The sequence below is a fragment of the Prosopis cineraria genome, unplaced genomic scaffold (genome assembly GCF_029017545.1).
Source record: "Prosopis cineraria cultivar Desert tree isolate PC_DT_omini unplaced genomic scaffold, ASM2901754v1 PC11, whole genome shotgun sequence".
Classification (NCBI taxonomy): Eukaryota; Viridiplantae; Streptophyta; class Magnoliopsida; order Fabales; family Fabaceae; genus Prosopis; species Prosopis cineraria.
This window is the reverse complement of record NW_026555342.1, coordinates 19406059-19427705: the sequence shown is the minus strand read 5'-3', so window position 1 is coordinate 19427705 and position 21647 is coordinate 19406059. Positions and strand designations below refer to the sequence as shown.

At 31.0% G+C, this 21647-nt stretch overlaps 1 protein-coding gene across 1 annotated transcript; it reads left to right on the top strand.

Moving 5' to 3' along the window:
- The first annotated feature begins 379 nt into the window (after window positions 1–379).
- LOC129286266 (uncharacterized) lies at window positions 380–2836 on the top strand. The gene is made up of 2 exons (XM_054922263.1): window positions 380–748; window positions 2763–2836. The coding sequence occupies exons 1-2, from the start codon at window positions 380–382 to the stop codon at window positions 2769–2771; spliced, it is 378 nt and encodes a 125-aa protein (XP_054778238.1). The 3' UTR covers window positions 2772–2836.
- Window positions 2837–21647: the final 18811 nt, after the last annotated feature.

The following is a 21647-nucleotide window of genomic DNA, read 5'->3' as shown; positions in this document are numbered from 1 at the left end:
AGTGCCAGTTTCTATCATGCCGTCTCCTTAATTACAGCAGATTAATTATGTAATAACCTTAAAATTTTAAATATATATATATATATATATTCTCTCAATTTATATTTTATTTAAATTATTTTTTTTAAATGAAAAGTGGTGATTTAAAGAAATTTATGCTAGTAATTTTTTTAAAGTTTTAAGGCTTGATTTCTACTAAAAAAGGTTTGATTTTATTTTGTTTTAAATTATAAAAAAAAATTTAGCCTCATTTTGTAATTTTCCCTGTGGCCTTCTTGCAATTTTCTCGATTGTTCTTGTATTCATATTTTCTTCTCTCCTTCGTGCGGAAAACAGAGAGCAGTAGCATTCTTTTTAACCGACATATCTCTTTTCCCCTATGGTCGAAAATTCTAGATTCAGCGAGAGAGAGAGAGTCCTCGTCCATTATCCGACTTTCCATCCTTTCTCTATCATTTTTAAGGTCACCAGCCGTGCAAGCAAGAGAGGAGGTTCGGATAGCAGGTCTGGGGATCCTATTTCATCGCTGATCCTCAGATCATTTCAGTCGTGGGTGTTGTCGGACCCTCTTTCTCCTCCTCCATTCTTTCCGTTCAAGAATCGTGAGCACGCAAGGAACTGGTCTAACAGTTTTGGAGGTCTGATTCATGAAAGGGTGGCTGGTGTGTGGCTGTCGTCTTCTCCCCTGTTCCGTCGACCCTTTCTTTCTCCTCCTCTGTTCGTGTTTTTTTGTGCTGTCCGTGTGGAGGTGAGTACTCAGATCATCTTCTTTCTTGTTTTTTTTTACCTTGTTCGTCCGTGGCTTGTGACTGGGGAGTGACAAAATCTTCCTCCTTTGACTGTGTTGTAGCTTGTTTGCATCGAATCCCTTCTCCCCTGTACAGCTCGTGACTTTCTTCCCTTTCTTTCTGCGTTGTTGATGTTCTGTGATGGCTGGAGATTTTTATTTCTTTCTCGTTGTAGCTGTGTGTGATTGGAGTAGTAGAAGGGAGTCTGATCATATTCAAGATTTAAGCTTAAGAGTATGGTTTTTGGTAGCTAATTTCTCTTACTTACATTGGTTCCACCAGAAGAATAAATTGATTTAACTATCTTTGAGCTTAATTGGGAAGTTGTTGAACTTAAAATTGGTATTGAGGTACTGAGGAAGTTATTGGAATGGAAAAAAAAAACCTTGGATTATTAGTTTCAGGAGTTAATGCTTATGAGGTGTTTGATAAAATGCCTATTAGGAGGAGTTTTGTTTAGTTATAATTTTCTAAAAATTTCACTAACCTTTATGAAGTCATACGTGGCTTGGGTGCTAATTATTTATAAAAGAAACTTGAATTTTGTGAAGAATGCCAATTATGAAACTATTGTGAGTTTGACTGGTATATTGCAAGCAATACTAATGATTACGGAGGTTTGTGTAGTTAGTACAATATTTGAGGCAATATTTGAAAAAAAAAATAAAAAAATATTGGATTTAAGATTTATCTATTCTACTTCCTGAATTGATTTGGCCTAGTTGTGAAGTGTGACATGTGTATGTACAATATTGAAAGGATTGATTGATTAAAGGCAGATATTGGATTGGTTTAAGAACTTAGTGACTATGATGTTAGAGGAGGAGGGTTTATTAAATTTGAGCAGAGGCCACTAAATTTGTATTATTGAATAGGGATTTAGAGAAAGAAATTCTTGATTAAGGTAATAAGGAAGGATTGAAGCTTTAAAGGGTAATTTGCGCTTGGAGATGTTGCAGGTAAGTGGATAGCGTCCCAACTGTTTTTTTTTCATAATTTCCTTTACTAAATATTACATTTTTTTAAAAAAATCATTTTAATAGCATTAATGTGATTATTGGATATTTGTTGATTAACATTTCTTTATGATTGAGAAATTAGCTTTACCAAATTTGAAATGTTATTTGATCAATTAAGTCAAGTTTGAACTTTGATTATGAGATTTTTATTTTATCAAATGTTGAATTGATATAGAGAATGATTCATGCGAGTTCGACGTTTATTTTTTTTTCAATAAATGCAAGCATGAGCATCTGATATGAAATTTGATTCTGGCAAGTTTTAATGCCTAAAAGTATTCATGCGAGTTTGATTTTGAGAATGAGAACTGTATCTGAAAAGTGAAGATTTTCTCGCATGTTTGAAAATGATTTTAAAGGGGACTTTATATAGAACACTGGTTGCTAACGGCAGTTCCGTTAGCCCTTTGCGCGCCATGGTACACCTAGCTAGCAGGGTGTTTATAGGAGGTGCTAGCCCCGTGCGATGGCCAACGCACGTGGAATGGAGGGATGGTTATTCGTGAGCATCGTACTCACGTTTGTTTCGTGGCTTCGGCTGCGTTTGATTACATACCTCGTGGACTGTGTGTCCACGTTTGTTTCGTGTCGCTTCCTGTGTTTGGTTACATACCTCGTGGACTGTGTGTCTACGTTTGTTAATGGTTCTGATAAGTCCCTATTATATGAATTTGATTATTTGATAATCTTACATCTCACTGGTTTTAAATAGTTATTTATAATTATTGATTTTGTTATTTGCTTACTTGCAATCAAATGATAATAATATTTATTATGAGATTTAAAACTGTTTGAGATTTTATTTAAAATTTTATAGAATCATTTTATTTTGAAGTTTATTAAATTTTTTTATAAAATCGTTGCTTCTTTAAATTACATATTGTTTAATTTTTTTTTGTATTCAGTTATTTATTGTTGGGACGTTATTCTTCACTGAAAAATATTTTGGTCTCAGATAGCATAGCGGACCTTGTACTTCCATTAGATCCTTGAAGGCATTTTACTTCGGGACTGAAGTTGAGACACCATTTGGTTAATTTCTATTTTGATGTAAATTCATAATTTATATATTGTATTTTTATAAATAATGTTTTAGGTGCTCCACATAGATTATAATTAAAGTCCTAATTTTATATTGTGCTGTTTGATTGTTGTCGAGGAGAGGAGCTCTCTTTTATTGAGTTGATGTCATAGATTGGGATGAAATATTTTTTGAGGTTCTATGTTTACGAGGAGGTTTTGTTAAAAAAAATTTAAGAATCTTTTATTTTATTTTATTTTATAAAAAAAATGTTACAATGATTTTCTATCCTATTTTGAATGAATTAAAATATTATATTAAAGTTTCCTTAATCAAGGCTTAAGGGATATATGTTTATGCATATATCTCTTGCCAGTCACGTCTAATTTTTAGGGCGTGACAAATTAATGACACGAGATTATGATTTAATTAATTCAGTTTAAAGCTTATCATTACAAAGTGACTAGGTGAAGATAATCTAAGATGTGTGCCATTACTCATTAACTCCAAGAGCCCCACTAAAATATATGATTTTATTATTTTATTTGAAGTTTTCTTTTACTATAGTTGAAGTGTGAAATTAATTCTTGACCAAACTTTAGAACCATCTTCATATGAATGTTGTCATGCTCATTTTGTATTACTTGTTACCAGGCCCTATATGTACTTGCAGGGATGTAGCTATACAATCTTTTTGGCATCACTAGAAATTAAGTGTGAAGCCTTTTTTTATTTCTTTCACAAACTCACCATATTAAATGTAGGTAAGAAAAAAAAAAGGGGGAAATGATGCTTCAAAATCAAATAAAAAAAGGGGGAAATGATGCTTCAAAATCAAATAAAAAAATTATAATGTCATTTTAAGACCCCAATAAAATCTTAAAATGTCCCTTAAAATTTTGATCCATTTGGGGCAACAATTTTTCAAAATATGTATTTTCTTTTGTTGAAACCACAAATAAATCCTAATTTATTTTAGGATAACAAATTTTTTAATCCCTCAAGCTTGTCTCAATTATCAATTTGGTTATCAAGTTATCAATCTGGTCTTGAAAGTTGATTCAATTATTGATCGATTTGGTCCATATTATTTAAACAGGAGGTAACATTGATAAAATCTACTAATCTAGATAACTAAATTTGGTGGCACCCATATAGATTAACTAAAGAAATGTAAAATGTCAAACTCGAATTTAAAAAAATAAAAGAATAAACACAATATAAGGGACTAGATTAATAAAAATTAGACTGATTTGAGGATTAATTTATTCTCATTTAGCTACATATACATGTCAAATAATTATCAAAATATATATTTTTATGCAATGGATTAGCATGAGAGTAAATTTCTGTTTTAAAATTTCATATATATACTAACATGATAATTTAAGAAAATATAATGGATCATATCAATAAAAATTAAAATTGAGACTAAATTAATAATTGAGGCAAACTTGAAGGACTAAAAGTTTCATTATCCAATTTTTTTCTTTTAATTTTAACATCTATTTATTTGGATGATATATGTTGCGCTCTGCTAGTATATAGGTTGTAGTAAGTAATATAAAGTGAGTAGAATTCATTCTCATGGAGATTTGTATTAAAAATATAGTCAAGCAAAATGCTTTGCAATTTCAATTAAGTTGAGCAAAATACAATTGGTTGCACAAAATTGATTTGAAAATATATTAAACTAGAAAACAAAGAAAAACAAATTATTTCTAGACTTCAAGATTGAAATGGGACTTAGGCTTTTTATCTCCCTTGCGTTTCATAAAACTAAAATTGCCTCTTCTAATAAATGGTTTTAATGAAAATAAATACTAACATAGGTTTTAAAAATACTTGAACTAATTTTCTCAAATCAGGAGTAAGTGTTTAGTTAAATTAATTGCCCAATCTTTGTTACAATTAATAAAACCCAATTTTAAGCACCAATTTAATGTGGTTATGCAAGGTTAGTAAGTATATTTCTATTTTACTAACAAAACCATCTATTGAACATGAAAACTTCAAGTTCTTGCATTATTTTACCTAAAGTTCTATACTCAACTCAACCTTTTCAAGCATCAACGAAGTGAACCCAACATCTAAATGGTGGCCATTATTTAAAAGCATTAAGAGAAGAGTAAAATAAACACACACACACACGTCATTAATCACAAAAAAGAAAGAGAAGAAAATTAGTGTTAACCCATATAATAGTTTTTTAAAAATCCTAGAGCAAAGTGTTTAGCTACTTAAAATCATCCACAAGCTACAAATATACAAAATATTTAGACCTATATTAGAATATAAAAGAGGAGAGGGAAGAGGAATAGAGAAACAAAAAAAAAATGAGCTCCTAAATGTCTTTAAAGCTTCAATCTCTTAATTCTAACTCTTCTCATGCCCAAACCCTATCAAAATCAAGCTCCAAAGTGTCTTCTGTAACATCCTGATTTTTATTCCTTGAATTACTAAGATTAATAGGAATAATAAATAAGTTTATGTTGTGTGTGGTCAGAGGAGAATAATAAGTTTTTAGTTAGAATTTCAGGTATAATTTAGGTTCAAAGTAAAATTAGGTCACTTGAAGACCTAAAAGTGGACAAAAAGCAAGCTAACAGCCTTTGTGCCACATGCTGCGGTGCGTGCACGGTGGGTGTGGCACACGGGGCCATCAGGCAAGAATTTCCTTCTCTATACCACATGTGACGGTGTGTGGGGACAGGCACTGCGACGTATGGTGTGAATCTACAAAATTAATACTTGAACTGATGTAAAAAATAGAGGAAAGAAAAGAGAGAACTAAAGAGATGCACCAAGCTCTTCTATGGTTTGCTTATGGATTACATTGGGAGTATTTTGGAGACTACAAACACCCAAGGCAAGATTCGTAAACCCTTTTTCTCCTTTTCTCTTCCATTTTCTCAAGGATTTAATTAGGGTTTAGATGTGGATGGTGATTTCGGTCTATATAAGGTATGGTCCAAACTTATTGACTCAAATAGAGTTAATGAGAGTTGTTTATAATATTTAAACTTAGTATAAATGATTTTGGTGGTTGTTGGATAATGGGCTCTATTAATGTCTAAAAAATGGACATTAAATTTATTATTATTGTGGTTGTTGAGGTATTAATGGCAATGTGGTTATTTAATAAAGTTATATAATGCAATGCAATGACAATTTATCTCCCCCTCTTGTCTGGCCTCAAAAATAGAGGGTGACCGGCACGGGTGCAAACTACATCGCGCATTCCTGTAGGCCTTAACATGAAAAAAAAAATTCAATTCATTTTTTTAAATAATCAGATTATATAAAATTTATAACATTTTTAATATTACTTATCATAAGAAAACTTCAACATTTTTGTAAAAATTTTGGCAGAACCTCTCATGTAACTAGGATCTCCTAAAAATTTTACAACAGAAATTTTTATAGATAACAGTATAAATCAAGAACGTAGATCCTTCCAGCCAGCAACCAATGTACAAACCAAAATTAAGGTCTATCAACAACTATGTGGAGCATCTACTTTTTTTAAATCAAAAAGACATATAAATTATATATTTACATTAAAGGCAACAGTACCAGTCAAAAATTTCCACCCACTGTAGCTAGTTTGCCCTTCAGAGATCAATGGTGGGATTAACATCAGCTAACAAATTTGATGCCAAAATAAGTTTTTCAATGAATAGAATTCCCAAGTATAATTGTAAAATCTAAATTAACAACCTCTAATAATAACGTAAACTAAATAATAATAATTCAACAAAATAAATTTGTAAGTCTGTAAGTCATAATCATTATCATAAAATGAAAGTAAGTTGGAAGCAATATATCTTTGTCATGCTTGAAGAAAACCATTTATTCACACGTAAATCCAAGTGATGTATTTGCTAGCCAAAATCATGTAAATTTTTTAATAAATAGATATTTGTCAACATTTAAAATTTTTAAGGACTTAATAGGATAGGTAACAAACGTGAACACACAGTCCATGAGAGTAAATACAAACACGGTCTATGCCACAGAAACAAACATGGACACACAGTCCACGAGGGTAAGTAATAAAACACAACCGAAATTGAGAAACAAACATGGACACACATCCACTAAGGTAAATAACCAAATACGACTCAGCCCATGAAATCAAACACGGGTACAAAGCCCATGAATATCAAATGTGAGAACAAGGCTGCGAGACAAACTAGCTAGTGTTTAACCACAGCGCGCTACAGGCTAATGGAACTACTGTTAACAGCAGTATTTTGTTTAGAGTCCTCTTAAAATCACGTTTCAAATATGCAAGAAAAATAATTATTGCTATAATAAAATTTCCATTCTCAATGCCAAACTTGCATGTGTTGTTTCAAATCTTAAAATTTATGAAAACTTTACTTTATAGCAATTGTGCCAAACTTACAGTACTTCAATAGTCAATACATTTCACAACTTAACCATACAAGAGTGCTTTCATCATCCTTGGGAATACGCTTTTGAGAATAAATAAATGCACATAGCATAATTCTTTTGTCCTTTATTAATATTCCATAGTTTTCAAAATTAATGTAATTCATAAAAATAAAATGTTTCAATAAAACTCTATGACAATAAAATAAATTAAAGGGAATGCTATTCACTTACTTGTCGTAGTTTCAAATCTCCAAAATATTCTTCTTCTTCTACACGTCCTATAAAGACATAAAATTTCATGATTACATTTCTTTAAAGTGTATAAATTCATGCATAATTTCATATCTTTCATATTCATACTTCTCCTACTAGATACTCTTTTGAACACTTTATGGTTATATTTTTCCCAAGCTAAGACTAATCTTTCCTTCCAAATTTCAACTTTCATAAATCTTATAATACCAATACCCATTCTAATCCTAAGAACCAACAAAATGTTAGACACTAAAAATCAAGTTTAATTCCTCTTACAAGCATTGTAGCAACCATCTTATAGGCACAAATTTTTAATTTAACACTTAAGCTCTTTCTCTTTTAAATCCATTATAACAATTATTCTAGACCAACCAACTCAATAATTCAACTTAGCTTGGAGATTTTGAACCATATGTAGATCATTGTTAGGCCTCAAGATATATATATATATATATATTTTTTTTTTTCCAAGCTCCATTGAATTTCTTTCTCTCCCAATTTTAGCACGGCAGCAAGACCACATATAGAATTTATAATCTTAATACGATCCTAGCCACTCACACGCATAGATCTACGAAGAGAAGGAGGAGAGATTAAAGCTTCTAACCTTAATGAAGTCTCTAACTTGTCATATTTATCCCAAACTAATATAAATACACTTTAAACAAATTAACATATATATAAAAAATTTTCTCAAGGTTATTACACCTCTATTTTTGGTAAAAAGGGGTTGAGGAGTGAATTTCTATTACACTGTGGTTTCAATGTGTGTGACATGTTGTACTGATAGTCTTGAGTCTAATGGACATGGTCCAAGTGATCGGAAAGGCTTTTGGCACATGTTGAGAGGTTTGGATACCCATTTTGAATGAAAGTTGTGAAAAGTGGTTAAAATATGTTTGGTATCTAACTTTCTAGTGTGACTCATTTTGAAAATGAAACTCGTGCCATTGGCTAGTTCATGTAGAGAGCTTTCCGTAGACACCTAGATCACGTCATTCAGACGTTGGATAGAGAATTGGGGCCCGTTGGAAGTTCCTGGATTTTGTTGTCAAATGATAGCAGAATTAGTTGAATTACGTGCAACACGTCATGGGCGCATGGCACAGAGCACAACACGCCATGGTGCATCGTGCATGAGCCACGACGCACTGTTCTGTCACACATTATAAGAGTAGTTTTCCACTTGTTTTTGATTTATTTCACTCCTCTAAGGTATGCATGCTTCCGTAACTTATTTTTACTCTAATATAAAGGATTTTGATTGAATTAAACTCATTTTTATTTAGAAAACTTAGGATCCATTGAATTTGAACTAAGGCTTAGTAATCACTTTTTTGAGTTAAGTCTTTGATTACCATGAACTATGTTGGTTAATTTTGTTTAGTGAAGTGAGATTTTACATCTTCAATATGTAAAATGCTGGCCAAAGTCAAGAATGGGTCACATATACTCTAAAGCCCTAATTTATCAGCTAAATAAAGAGCTTCCTTCTATTATCATGAAAAGTAGCAACTTTGGGCAATGACTTTTCCCAATTTTATACACTTCTCCCAACTAGCATTAGTAATCATCTTTTCACTTAATTTCTTCATCTAAAAATCTTCTAAAAGCATCAATAAAGTATCAAACTTTAAGCCAAAATATCAATACAGTAATTTTAAATAAAATACCAAAATAGAGCCATGGTTTGAATTTTCAAACAACATGCACATTTTTCTAACTTGAGTATTCAAAATTTGAACTAAGGCTTAGTAATCACTTTTTTTTGAGTTAAGTCTTTGATTACCATGAACTATATTGGTTAATTTTGTTTAGTGAAGTGAGATTTTACATCTTCAATATGTAAAATGCTGGCCAAAGTCAAGAATGGGTCACATATACTCTAAAGCCCTAAATTTATCAACTAAATAAAGAGCTTCCTTCTATTATCATGAAAAGTAGCAATGGCAACTTCCCAACTTTTCCCAATTTATATACACTTCTCTCCCAACTAGCATTAGTAATCATCTTTTCACTTATATTTCTTCATCTAAAAATCTCTAAAAGCATCAATAAAGTATCAAACTTTAAGCCAAAATATCAATAAAGTAATTTTAAAATACCAAAATAGAGCCATGGTTTGAATTTTCAAAACAACATGCACATTTTTCTAACTTGAGTATTCAAAATATGTGCAAATGAGCCAAAATATATTAAAATCTAATAAAAATGTGTTCCTGACATTAAATTCTAGATGTTAACAATCTATTTTATATATAAAATAAAAAATATGTAATTTTTTAAGGGTAAATGTGCAAATTTGGCCATCAACTATTTATCTAAGAGAACTGAGTGGCTCGTACTATGAGGTGGTGCAAAATAAATTTTCAAATGCCCAACATTATTATTTTCACTCAACAAATATTAGCTTCCCATGTTTGGCATACAAAATTTTGAGTGAAAATGACACATGGCACTCTACCTCAGTAATAATTTTTTTTTAAAAAAATTTGACTCTCTTTCTCTTCCCTAGCAACCTAATCAACTAGGAAAAAAAACATTCTTCTCTTCTACTCTCAACCCACCGATGAACACGCACAGCAACATTGCCTTCTTCTCCCTTAGAATTTGCTTCAACTCTCTCATGTACCCCACATCCGTTGACACATCCCACTCATCCATTTTCACTCAAAACCCTCACATAATAAATCACACACTCTTTCAATCCTCGAAAGTTAACCTCATCACTCATTGGCTTGTGTAGTTGTAAATTCCTACAGTAGGCCATTAGGTGTAGCATTTAGGTGAGGCAAATTCTTGCATGATTAAGGGATTGATTAAAAATAAATCACTATGGTGACGTTGGAGAGGGTGTGGAATTTTTAGGTTGTCGTTTCTGATTTCTTCTCTCTGTGGGATTTCCTTTCCTCTCTAGGAAATCTTCCCCTCCCCTAATTTATATTTATTTTCTACAAAATTATCAGCAATTATTCTTATTTTGTTCTAGAGCTATGACTCTTTGAGGTTGTTGATTGTTGAACTGGTCATTAATATAATCTCAGCCGTATTTGATAGTATTTTAGAGTGCATTTTTGCTATGATTTAGCTATTTTATTGGACTCCCATATTAGCAATATACAACAATACATTGCTCTGCTATGGGAATGTTTATTGGCATCGATGGTAGCAGAGCAAGAGGAGTGTCGATTTGGACAACGAGGGTTCTAGTAGGTGGATCCAAAATTATAGCATTGGATTTTGGTGATGGGTGTAAGATAGGACTAGGTAGCTTGGGTTAGTACTAATGCTAAGCTGACTAGGTTATGAGGAGTGAACTAGCTACTCAAACATGGTGGAATATGGTGGTGATGTAGTAGGTGGAAGGTTGCAAGGGTTTGTCGAGGTAGAGATGGATGGTCTTCTCAGCTGGAACCAAGTCATGTGATTTGTTGGAGTTGCCACATGTATAGCCATGTAGATAGAGATTAGGTCAAAATATGATCAATTAACATCCACTCAATAAAAGCTAACAGGCGGTGCCTGATGTTTTGTTTTGAAAATTTAAAATTTATTTTGCACCATCTCATAGTGTAGGTCACCAAACACTTTTTAGAAAATAGTTGATGGTAAAATTTGCACCTTTTCCCTTTTTTTAATTTCTTATATGTATCCTTATATTAGAGATAATCATATTCAAGATACAGTTAAGTAGTAAATGTGGGTACCTTTTAGTGAGAATTCAAATATTGGCTCATCACGTTGTGAAGGATGATGTACAAGCCAAAGCATTTGAATTTTCTTGGATAGAATGGCAAAAGAATGGTATTACAACCATCCACCATATGTTAAGGTTTCTACTTGGGCAAAGCTAAGGAAGTTATTTTTAGAGAAATACTTTCTAAGTTTTAAGATTGCTATGCTAATAATGCAAATATATGGTGTCCAACATTAGGAAGATGAGACACTATATGTTATTTGTTTAGGCACCAAGGGTTACTTGCCAGGTGTCTTGATCATTAAATAGCAAGTGAGCACCTTGTCCAATATTTCTATGAAGGTCTTAATCCAAGAGACAAAGTGAACATAGATGTGGCTAGTGGGGGATGTTTGATTGATCTTACTCAACAAATAATTTGGGAGTTAATTGAGAAGATGGCTTCAAATGGTCAACAATTTATATCAAGGGAGAGAAGAGGTGTGCATGAGGTGTCTTCCCATGTTATTGGTGAATCTCACATTGAGTTAAGGGCCGCTGAGATGGGAAGAATATTGGTTCCTCAATTGTTTCAAGTCAACAATGTGAGTACTTCTCAAGCTCTAGTACCTTCTTCTTGCTCATTTTGTGATTCTTCAATGCATTTAGAAGGGAAATGTCCACTCAAGTTTGAGCAAGTTAATGCTATGTATCATGAAAGATCTAATTTACTAGTCTTTTCAGCTAATTAAACCCAACCCTGTTGGTAAAAAAAAAAAGAAATTTAATTATGATTAGTTTGATCATAATTTGACTATGATTAGGTTATTCAATTGTCAACGGAGTACTTTTATGAGTTCAATCTGCTGATTTATTTTGAAAAAACTTTAATTAGAGAGGAAGTTAATTTTAACTAGCTATACATCCGCATCCCAATTCACTTATTCATATATACAAAGTGACATAAATCCCAAACATAGTAATATGCTCTCATTGTCATTACTGCCCATAGTGGACCACTCTTCATGAATACAAGCTAGGGTTATGATTCATCCTTAGATTTAAGTTTAGTTGAAATAACAGAATGCGACAGAAGACGTAATTATGAAAAAACAAATTAATGCTCTATTTCAAAATGAACCACTTTGTAACATTAATTTTCGTTTCGCTAATAAAAATAATCACAAGTAAAACGCAATAATCAAATAATAAAAATTTAAAATTCATGAGGATATAAATATATCAATCCAATATCATAGCAAGGCTATTTAATAGTTTTCTTAAAATGTGCTAATAATCTTCAATTAAAATATTTGAAAAGGTGGGTACATGGCTGGGTGCTCCCCCCCCCCCTCACAATATCCGTTATACTATAGTTATAATTCCTCCACAATGACTTACTGATTCATTGAATAAGTTTCCTCCCATACTAAATATAGGAACCAGTTAACTGATTCATATTATATTAATGAAAAATAAGTTAGTTGGTTAATGGTAAAAAATGTGTATTAATTTTTCTAAAATACTCATCCTTGAATTATTTACATTAATATGTGTACATTATAAATGAAAGAAAGAGATTAAGATCTTACATTTAGGATTGGAAGGGAGTATATTTAGTATTATTTATTTAGTAAGAAAAAAGAGGATTATTTTTCATCCCATCCTCATTTTTTACCCTTTATTGTAGTAAAATAAACCATCAGAAATCTAATTCTTTCACTGATTACTCGAAGTTTGAGTAGAATCAAGCCTCAATCATTGGAAAGCTACCCTAAAGCCCTAACCTCATTCTTTTTCTATTTTTATACCTAACTTTCCACTATACCTAAACCTAAAGTGATATTTTTTTTAAATGACAAATTAATCTACGAAAAAAATGGCCGATCGAGCGGATTGCGGTTTGTCTTTGGGGTTTGATGTACAAAAATGGAGGATTAGTGGTGGCTCTCCATGTTTAGTGGTCCTTGCCCCAATGTATTGACGTACTCGGTTTTATTTTTTTCATTTATATAAAAAGTGGAATCTGGGCGAGCAGTGGTAATATCCCCTAGATTCTCAAGGTACAGGACAACGAAATTAAAAAATAAATGAAAATGTCAAGTTAGAAATTTTTAAAAAATAAAAGCCTATAGCAAAATCATACGGAAGCAATTGTTGCATTACATTCTATCAAAAAAAATAAAATAAAATTGCGGCATTACGATTTGGCCATTACATAAGTGACGAGGGCATTATTAAATGCGCGCGTCTGTGTTAGATTTGTTGCATTACAATTGAATCCGTCGACAGTCAACGAATTGGTTTACTTTTTACTGATTTGACCAACGATTGTTTGATGATTCGCTGTTAGCAAAACATGAAGATGTAAGACGAAGACATGAATAATAGGTGAGTGCTTTCTTTGTGGTAGGTAGGTTGGTGAATCTGAAAAGACAGTCGAGTCTCCATGGCACTGCTTCTATGACGAGTTTAACTTCATTTTTCTATTTATGAAAATTCATTTCATTTTTTTTGGAGCTTTTGCAGATATAATTTATATTATAGGACCAAACTAAATAAACAATCTAACATTTATGTTATATTTGTTAATGATATAATATTGTATATAAATGATAAATCCCTCATAAAGTTTTAAAATTTCAATGATAAACTTTTTATACATCAACATGAACAGTTATACTCCTAAATTTTTAAAAATTAGATTCACACTTTCTGAGCACAAAATTTCTTTTGACCAGTGAGCTAAGTATCCAAGAATTTTTTTTTTTTTTGCTTCCTCTTAATTTTTAGAGCTTTCATTGTTGTCCTGTTGTGATCTACGATATTACTCCTATCACACATTAGTGCATGGAAAAAACAACGGCAAAACCCGTGTCTGGATTAAAAAAAAGAGAGAGGCTCCTGTAAATATATCTATATTATAGGATCAAATCAAGTAAAAAGCCTAATATTTATTATGTTATGTATTATGGCCAATTAATTGTATACCGTTGTATATTAATAATAAACCCCTTATGCATTTTTAAATTTTTGATTATAAAATCTTTGTATATCAATGTGAAGTAGCTACACTTTTAAATTTTCAAAAATTTAGTTCATATTTTTTAAGCACAAATTTTTTTTTTGAACCAGTGGGCCAATTTATCCTTGATAATAATAGACTTAACATATTTTAAATTGTTATGCATTAAAATATTGTCAAAATTTGAGGAAACTTTATTGTTGATAAATTTCATAAATTTAAATTTAAATTCTAAATAAGTTAATATCCATTCATAACAACACATTGAATTCTGTAAACTAATAATCTATCATCATAGTATATATTCATTAAGGAAATATGTAGTCTTTAATAGTCACACAATAATGCTAATATAATATTATAATATTGAATGAAAAAGAATTTATGTTAAAATATTATATTCTACTTTTAACTGAGTGATTTACTGATTTGTGTCTATATACTCCCTGTGGTCAAAATTATAAGTTACTTTTCACTAATTTACATTCTTTTCATATTTATTCTTATTTAATAAGATGTCTCAATTAAAAAATTTTATTTAATATACATCTCCTAATTAAGGACTATTTTAAAAAAAATCTTATTGATTATATCTTAGACAACCCAAAATGTCTTACATTTTTTAACATGATGTCTTAGAAAAAGTGTCTTATTAATTCTGAAAGAGTAACTTTCTTTTAATTGGTTTTAATGTTTTCTCGACTCTTCCAATTTTAGGTGGTCGTTTTAGAACCAAAATGACACTTATTGGTTATATTAACACGCATTGTAGAAATTGCAAAACATTTAAATAACTAGTTTGAAGTTTACCAGTCCCTTTCATATATAACTTGCTTCTTTGAGACGTCAAATTAAGTATACTTACCATCCACCATCGTGAAATTTCTTGGGGTAATATAAATAAAGAATGAAGGAAAAATGGGGGGAAATCATAAAGCGTAGTCTCTTATTGACTTATTCGAATTGATAAACAGAAGGCAAAGGACTAAGTATGCTCCTATCTCAATTTCCAACTAACACCGTTACGCTGAAAGCAAACCTTCATTATAGGATTCAATGATGCCTCGGATCTGGTCCACCAGGACTAAGTCGAGAGATTTGAGGTTGGAATCCTAACCTTGACTCTTCCGCTGCATTATTTTTCTTCACCAAAGTTGGCGTGACAAGAGGACGACATAAAAACCCTGAAAAATACAAAAACAGCATTATGAAGCACATCCACAGTGAAAACACCATTTTTGCCTTCGCCATGATATTCTTCTGCAACAATATCTCACGTAGAGTTAATTCTAGGTATGTAATGACACTTGGCACGGAGAGATGATGATCAGAACTGCAAAACTTAGCTGATACATATATATAGGAAATGTGAGCAAATAAATTAGCTTGAGATGGGGGGATATTAAAAAGATTTATGATATTCTTTCCGTGCATGCTTGACCTAATTAAAACTAAAGATGCATGCACAAGGTCACTATTCAATTTATCAACGTAGATCATCCGTCAAAAGGCACTGTTATACGGAACAGTTGCAATATTAAATGCTTTCGCTGATATAAAAGCAGCATTAATGTTCCAGTTTATAAGATAATTTTAAACGAAATTATATATATTACAAAACTTATTAAAATAATTTACAACTTCATTTATTCAAAATAAAAATGTAAAATTTTAAAAATACGCTGCATTTAATAACCTTAAAGAGATAGAGAATATTATGGAGGAAAGGGTAAGGGTAATACTGAAAAAATATATTTAATGAAACTTTATTTTTATCAAATTTTTTTTTATCTTTGAGAAACCAAATTAGCTTCATAATTGTCTTATAAATGGGGACGGATGGCGTATTTTTCTGTTACTACATTTTGGACGTGCTTGGTGCTGGAGCTGAACATAATTTTTGTAACAAGTTCGTGCAGACACTGCAAAATTTTAAAACGGAAAGCTGCAATCTTTGTGAAACTTTAATTTTTAATTTCTTCTTGATTCTTCAAGTTGTGGGATGAGAATTTAAAAAGCTTCATTATAATTTATTGTCAACGGGGGAAAGAAAAGAAGCTAAAATGCGATTTGAAAACCTACTTAATTAATCTTGGTCCATTTGATTTGGTTCTTAGTGGATTCTGCGGCAAAATTATTGCGCGTGTTCAATGCATTCCTCCGTGGATTAAGTGGCTTCGTATGTGGAAGAACCGAAAGGCAAAAAACTCTCTCCATCCCAAATTATATGATAACATTAGAAGAATTTAATTTTGTTATCTCTGTTGAATTTTTTATATTAAGTATGCTTAAGGATAATATACTCTACCAAAATAGTTCAAACCATTTGGCTATATGCTTTCCAAACTTATATAATTTATGATCTATCTCTATTCTTTAGATATGAGACTTCTTTTATGTTCTAATATTCCATCGACTACTTTTTTTTTCTCTTTTTCTTTTTTCATTTTTCTTCTTCTTGCCTGATCTTGTACTTTTTTTTTACTTTCAGAGATTTTAGGTCTATTCAATTTCTCCTCCTCCTCCTTCTCTCTCTCTCTCTTTTTTATCTTTCATTCTTTCATTTTTTTTTCTTTTTTCTTTTGTCTCTGATTAAATGGCTCATAATACCATCTTAGATTTCTTGTATTAAATATGCTTAAGGATAGTATAATATCATAAAATGGCTTAAGCCATTTGGTTAGATAATTCATAAGCTTATATATTTTTGAGCTATCTTCTGATATTTAAATATGAAACTTCTTTTATGCTCTAATAATCTCAAAATATAAGACAAATTTTAAAAAAATTAAAGTTTCATTAATAATACTTTTTTAATATTACTCTTCAAGTAAAAAGAGAATTAAAATGATATTATAATGTAATAATTAAGTGTGTAGGGGAATTTTTGAAAATTTATAATTTTGTTTTGAAAAAATAAATTTACAAATATTATTATTATATTTTATTGATATGTGAAATTACAAATTAGGGAGGGTGTAGTATTTAAGTGAGTACAGACCCATATATAAAAAATATTTTCTCTTACTGGCTGGCTTGGGCTTTTGAGGTTCACTTCTTCATGTTAGAACTATAGTTCGGAAACGAGTCAGTCCAGTGCTAATAAGCTGAGCCCATTAAGGTTCATATCAGCAAGCTTTGTTTTCTTTATTGGATGCAGCTCGTGAGAAAAATATTAGAGTATTAAAAATTTAACAAAATATTATAAAAATAAATATTTATTTTTAGTTATTTATATCGGTGTTGTACTGTTGTTGCTAACAGTAGGGATCCAATGATCACCCAATATCCAGTCAAAGTTGGTCAAAATGATATTTTACTGTTTTATATGAGTAAGAAATATCATGTCTCTTGGCAATTATTTGAAATTTAGGAGACTGAGTCATTATTAATTTTTTTACAGGATACTTATTTGTAAGTTTTGATGTCATTTTTTGTAATTTTCAAGGTCCTGTTTACAATTTTTTGAATCAATTAATGGGGAATTTCAATAAAGATTCCTTGACCACACTTATTTAAATTAAAAGTTTCTAAATCTCTAAAATTACACTTCAATCTAGGGGTGATGATTTGATAGTAAATTTCTAAAAAAAATAAACAAATTGCTCCTCATTTAAATTAATATCAGAATTTTCCTACTTTATTTGTTCATTATATTACTTCACTTGTTAATTCTTATATTGTGTGTTATTTATTTATTTATAGACTGTTATTCATTGTTCTAATTTATTTGTTCATTACCAGATTTTCACTTGATTTGATTCCAGGAAAATGAAGAAGTGAAATAAGGAAACTAACAATATTTTGTAAGTAAGTAAATAAATGAAATATATTTCTGATATTAATTTAAATGAAGAAAGTTTTTGTCATTTTTCTCAAAAATTTAATATCAAATTAGTACTCTTGGACTGTAGTTAAATTTTAGAAATTTATGGGCTTTGAATTTAAGTAATTGTAGTGAATGAGTCTTTATTGAAATTCTCTCCAAATTTAACCTTTACTAATAATAGGGCAGCATTACATTTTTTTTTTCAATTATTGAAGAGAAATATTGCACTTCAAACAAATTTTCGATGCCAAATTCTCTTGCACTAATAGTTAAGAGGAAAAAAATATCTTTAGCCCTAAATTGTGATATATGTTCCAAATTGTAATTTTTCAAAGGATAATTAAAAATACAACACATGTCCTAAAATTTGATAACTCAAAGTCAAACTGATGTCCTTATCATTGTTCAAAACCATGCAACATATCTAAACTATACTACATACCATAATCCTCGAATAAAAATTGTAAAACCATGGTCGATTAGTCCATAAAAAATTCAACACATCTAAATATGGGAACACGTGAATGTATCTAAATCTGGTCTCTACAGACGAAGCAGCAGCTTCCCTAGGCACTCGCTTTACTGTTGTTTTTCCTTGGAGGAAAGAAGCAATTAAAAGGCTCAGGTCTGATACGAACAATGAAACAATGAGCTTTGACTTAATTTTCATGCGAGTGTGAACTGTGAAGTGATATGAAGCCCTTCTATGGGAAAATTGTATCCAAAAAAATGATGCCATTTTGTACTAACAAGCTAATTAATCATTTTTCTTTTTTAAAAAATTGAACTGGTTGAACAGTAACCTAGCCAGTTCTTTTTGACCAATTTGTAAACTTCTGGATGGTTGTGGCATTGATTCAAGATTTTGAATGATTCAGTTTGGCTCTCTTAACATTGTACATTAAAGAGATCATTCATTTGTATTGAGTTATCCACCTTAGACGATCAAAGCCCAAAATAAATATAAGCCCAAAATTAGAGTTGGGGCTCCATCAGAATACTTGGGAAGTATGTGTTTTTGCGCATAATAAAACTGGGACAATAAGTGCAATATTCCCATTGCTCTTTTTTTTTTTTAATTTTAAGTGGGAGCAATTTTGGGAGAATGATAGTTAGGTTTCAAAACATTAAATTAATACTAGTTAAGTCCCCGACAAATTTTTTTAAAAAAATAAGTTGAAAATATCAATTCAATTATTACAAATCCAAGAGTTTTAATTGTAAATAAGTATTTAAATATCTAATGTAACTTTTAAATTGTAACAAAAATTTTTATTTCTAACTATTTGAATTGATATTTATAATTTATTTTGTAAAAATTTTTGTCAAAGACTTAACTATCATTAATTCCTTCATTAGGACCTAACTATCACTCTCTCAACAATTTTCCCTAAGAATATGTTTGTTCTTCACATAACCACTTTGTGGGTGGTTTATAGGAGAGGCCCAAAAGAAAACGTGGAGTTTGTATTCCCAACAAACTTCCTCCCATCTCTTTTCTCACTTCTATCTATGTTCTTGTTCCTAAACTGAGTTCACACTATGACCATATTTTCGTATATGTCCTATTCGGTGTAAATTATCTCATTCCAGTATGCTTTCCTCCTTTATATAATATTAGTAAAATAACAAATGCCATTCAGGAATTAATAAAACATTGTTACATTATAACCTAAAAGTGGTTTAAAAGCTTAGGTTATTAGATATATATATATATATATACATTGCCTTATATGATTAAGTGGGTTTGATGACTTAGTGGCCACAAGGTTTTTAAGTTGCCAAGGGATCATGGGATCTAAACTCCTCTAGCTAGCCACCTTTAACCAATAACCCATCAAAATTGTCGTCGGTCACCAACGGCTTGAGGTAAGGTCACCGACTATAGCTGGTCACTGGAGGCAATCTCGCGGTTGTGGGGTTAGCTTTTTTTTTCTGTTAATAAAAAAAGTAAGGGTATTATTGTCATTTTATGCTCAAACTTATTTACATTTTAGTCCCCTAGTCCTATAGTGCAAATTTAGATTCTTTTAGTCCTTTTTTGCTATAAAATATGTAAATAGATCTTCATTGCAATTTTCCCTTAAAAATATTGTAGATAACGTTTTGTTAATTCAAATTTCCCTTTGTCGACACAAAATATAATATCACGAGAAAAATAAAGAAAATCCTCCCGTTTCTAGTTTGTCGTTAAAGAAAAAGAGGAGGAAAATTTTTTGTTCGTTTACATGAATACCCAATATTAAAATTACGTTCATATCCATAACACTTTTTTATAAAATATGCTTTTCCTTGAACCGTCAAATTAGCAAATTAAAGGTTACTTAATTATTATCAGCTATACCGAAATCTAGGGTGATAATGACTAATCAAATGATTAATGAAAATGTAGAGTGGCATCGCAAAGCAGTGTCTTATACATTGACTTATTCGAATGCATACAACATAGTCATATATATTATAATAAAGCACCAAGTATATGCTTATTTATGATCAAAGTTGGTAACAGCACTCAAAAAACCATTCCCAAATGTCAATTTCAAACTCGATGTGTTACGATGAAAACTTTTCTTCCCTGTAGGATTAATGATGTCTCGGATCTGGTCCACCTGGACTAAGTCGAGACCTCATATATTGGAACCCTACAGCCAAATCTTCTTCTGCATTGTTCTTCACCAAAGTTGACGTAACCAGAGGACGACATAAAAACCCTGAAAAAGACAGAAACACCAATAAAAAGCACATCCACAGTGAGATCACCATTTTTGACTTGGCCATTGATTCTTCTTCAACAATTTCACGGTGAGTTAATTCTATGTAATATATGGCGTCTTTCCTTATAATTGCTCTGGGCACAGGTGCTTTTCAGAGTTGCAGAACTTGTCTGATATATATAGGCCACATAAATACGTGAGCTAGTGATTTGATGAGAATATTTAAAGGGTTTTAAGGTTCTTTGATCTGCGCGCATGCATTGAACAAAAGCCAAAGCATGTGCAAGGTCACAATTCAACTTGTCAATGTAGATCATCCTCTCAAGGGAACTCTTATTTGCTGCGCGAGATTTTCCTTCCTAACGTATGCTCAATCTCTTTTTCCGCAACGTCTCGTACTCAGAACAATTGCAATATTAAATGTTTTTGCCAACATAACGCGAAGAATATTTGCTATACGTACATTTTAGACGTACTCAGAACTACAGCTAGCATGATTTCATTTGGTTGAATTCATTCAATTTTTTATAGCAAGTTCATAGAGAACTTTCGAAAGCTGCAAACTTTCTGAAACCTTTTTTGTTTTCACTTTTCAAACTCAAATCTGAGATTTTTCGGACTTTGATTTTTTACAATAGTCTTACGTACGTCAACAGAAAATGCCAAAGGTTGGCTGTTTGAAACGCGCTTAATTTAATTGATTTAGCGTGTCTAAAACAAGTTTTTGCCAGATAGTAAGGACCTACGTGAATCCTAACCAATCGATGTTGCTCTTAATTGATTCTGATATGATTTAAAGTTATTGCAATTATTTAATGAAATCCACCATGGATTGAATGGCTTTACGTTGTTGAGAAGAAAACAAGGAAGACCTAACAGACAAAATAACACCTTCACCAAAAGAAAAATAGAAAAGACA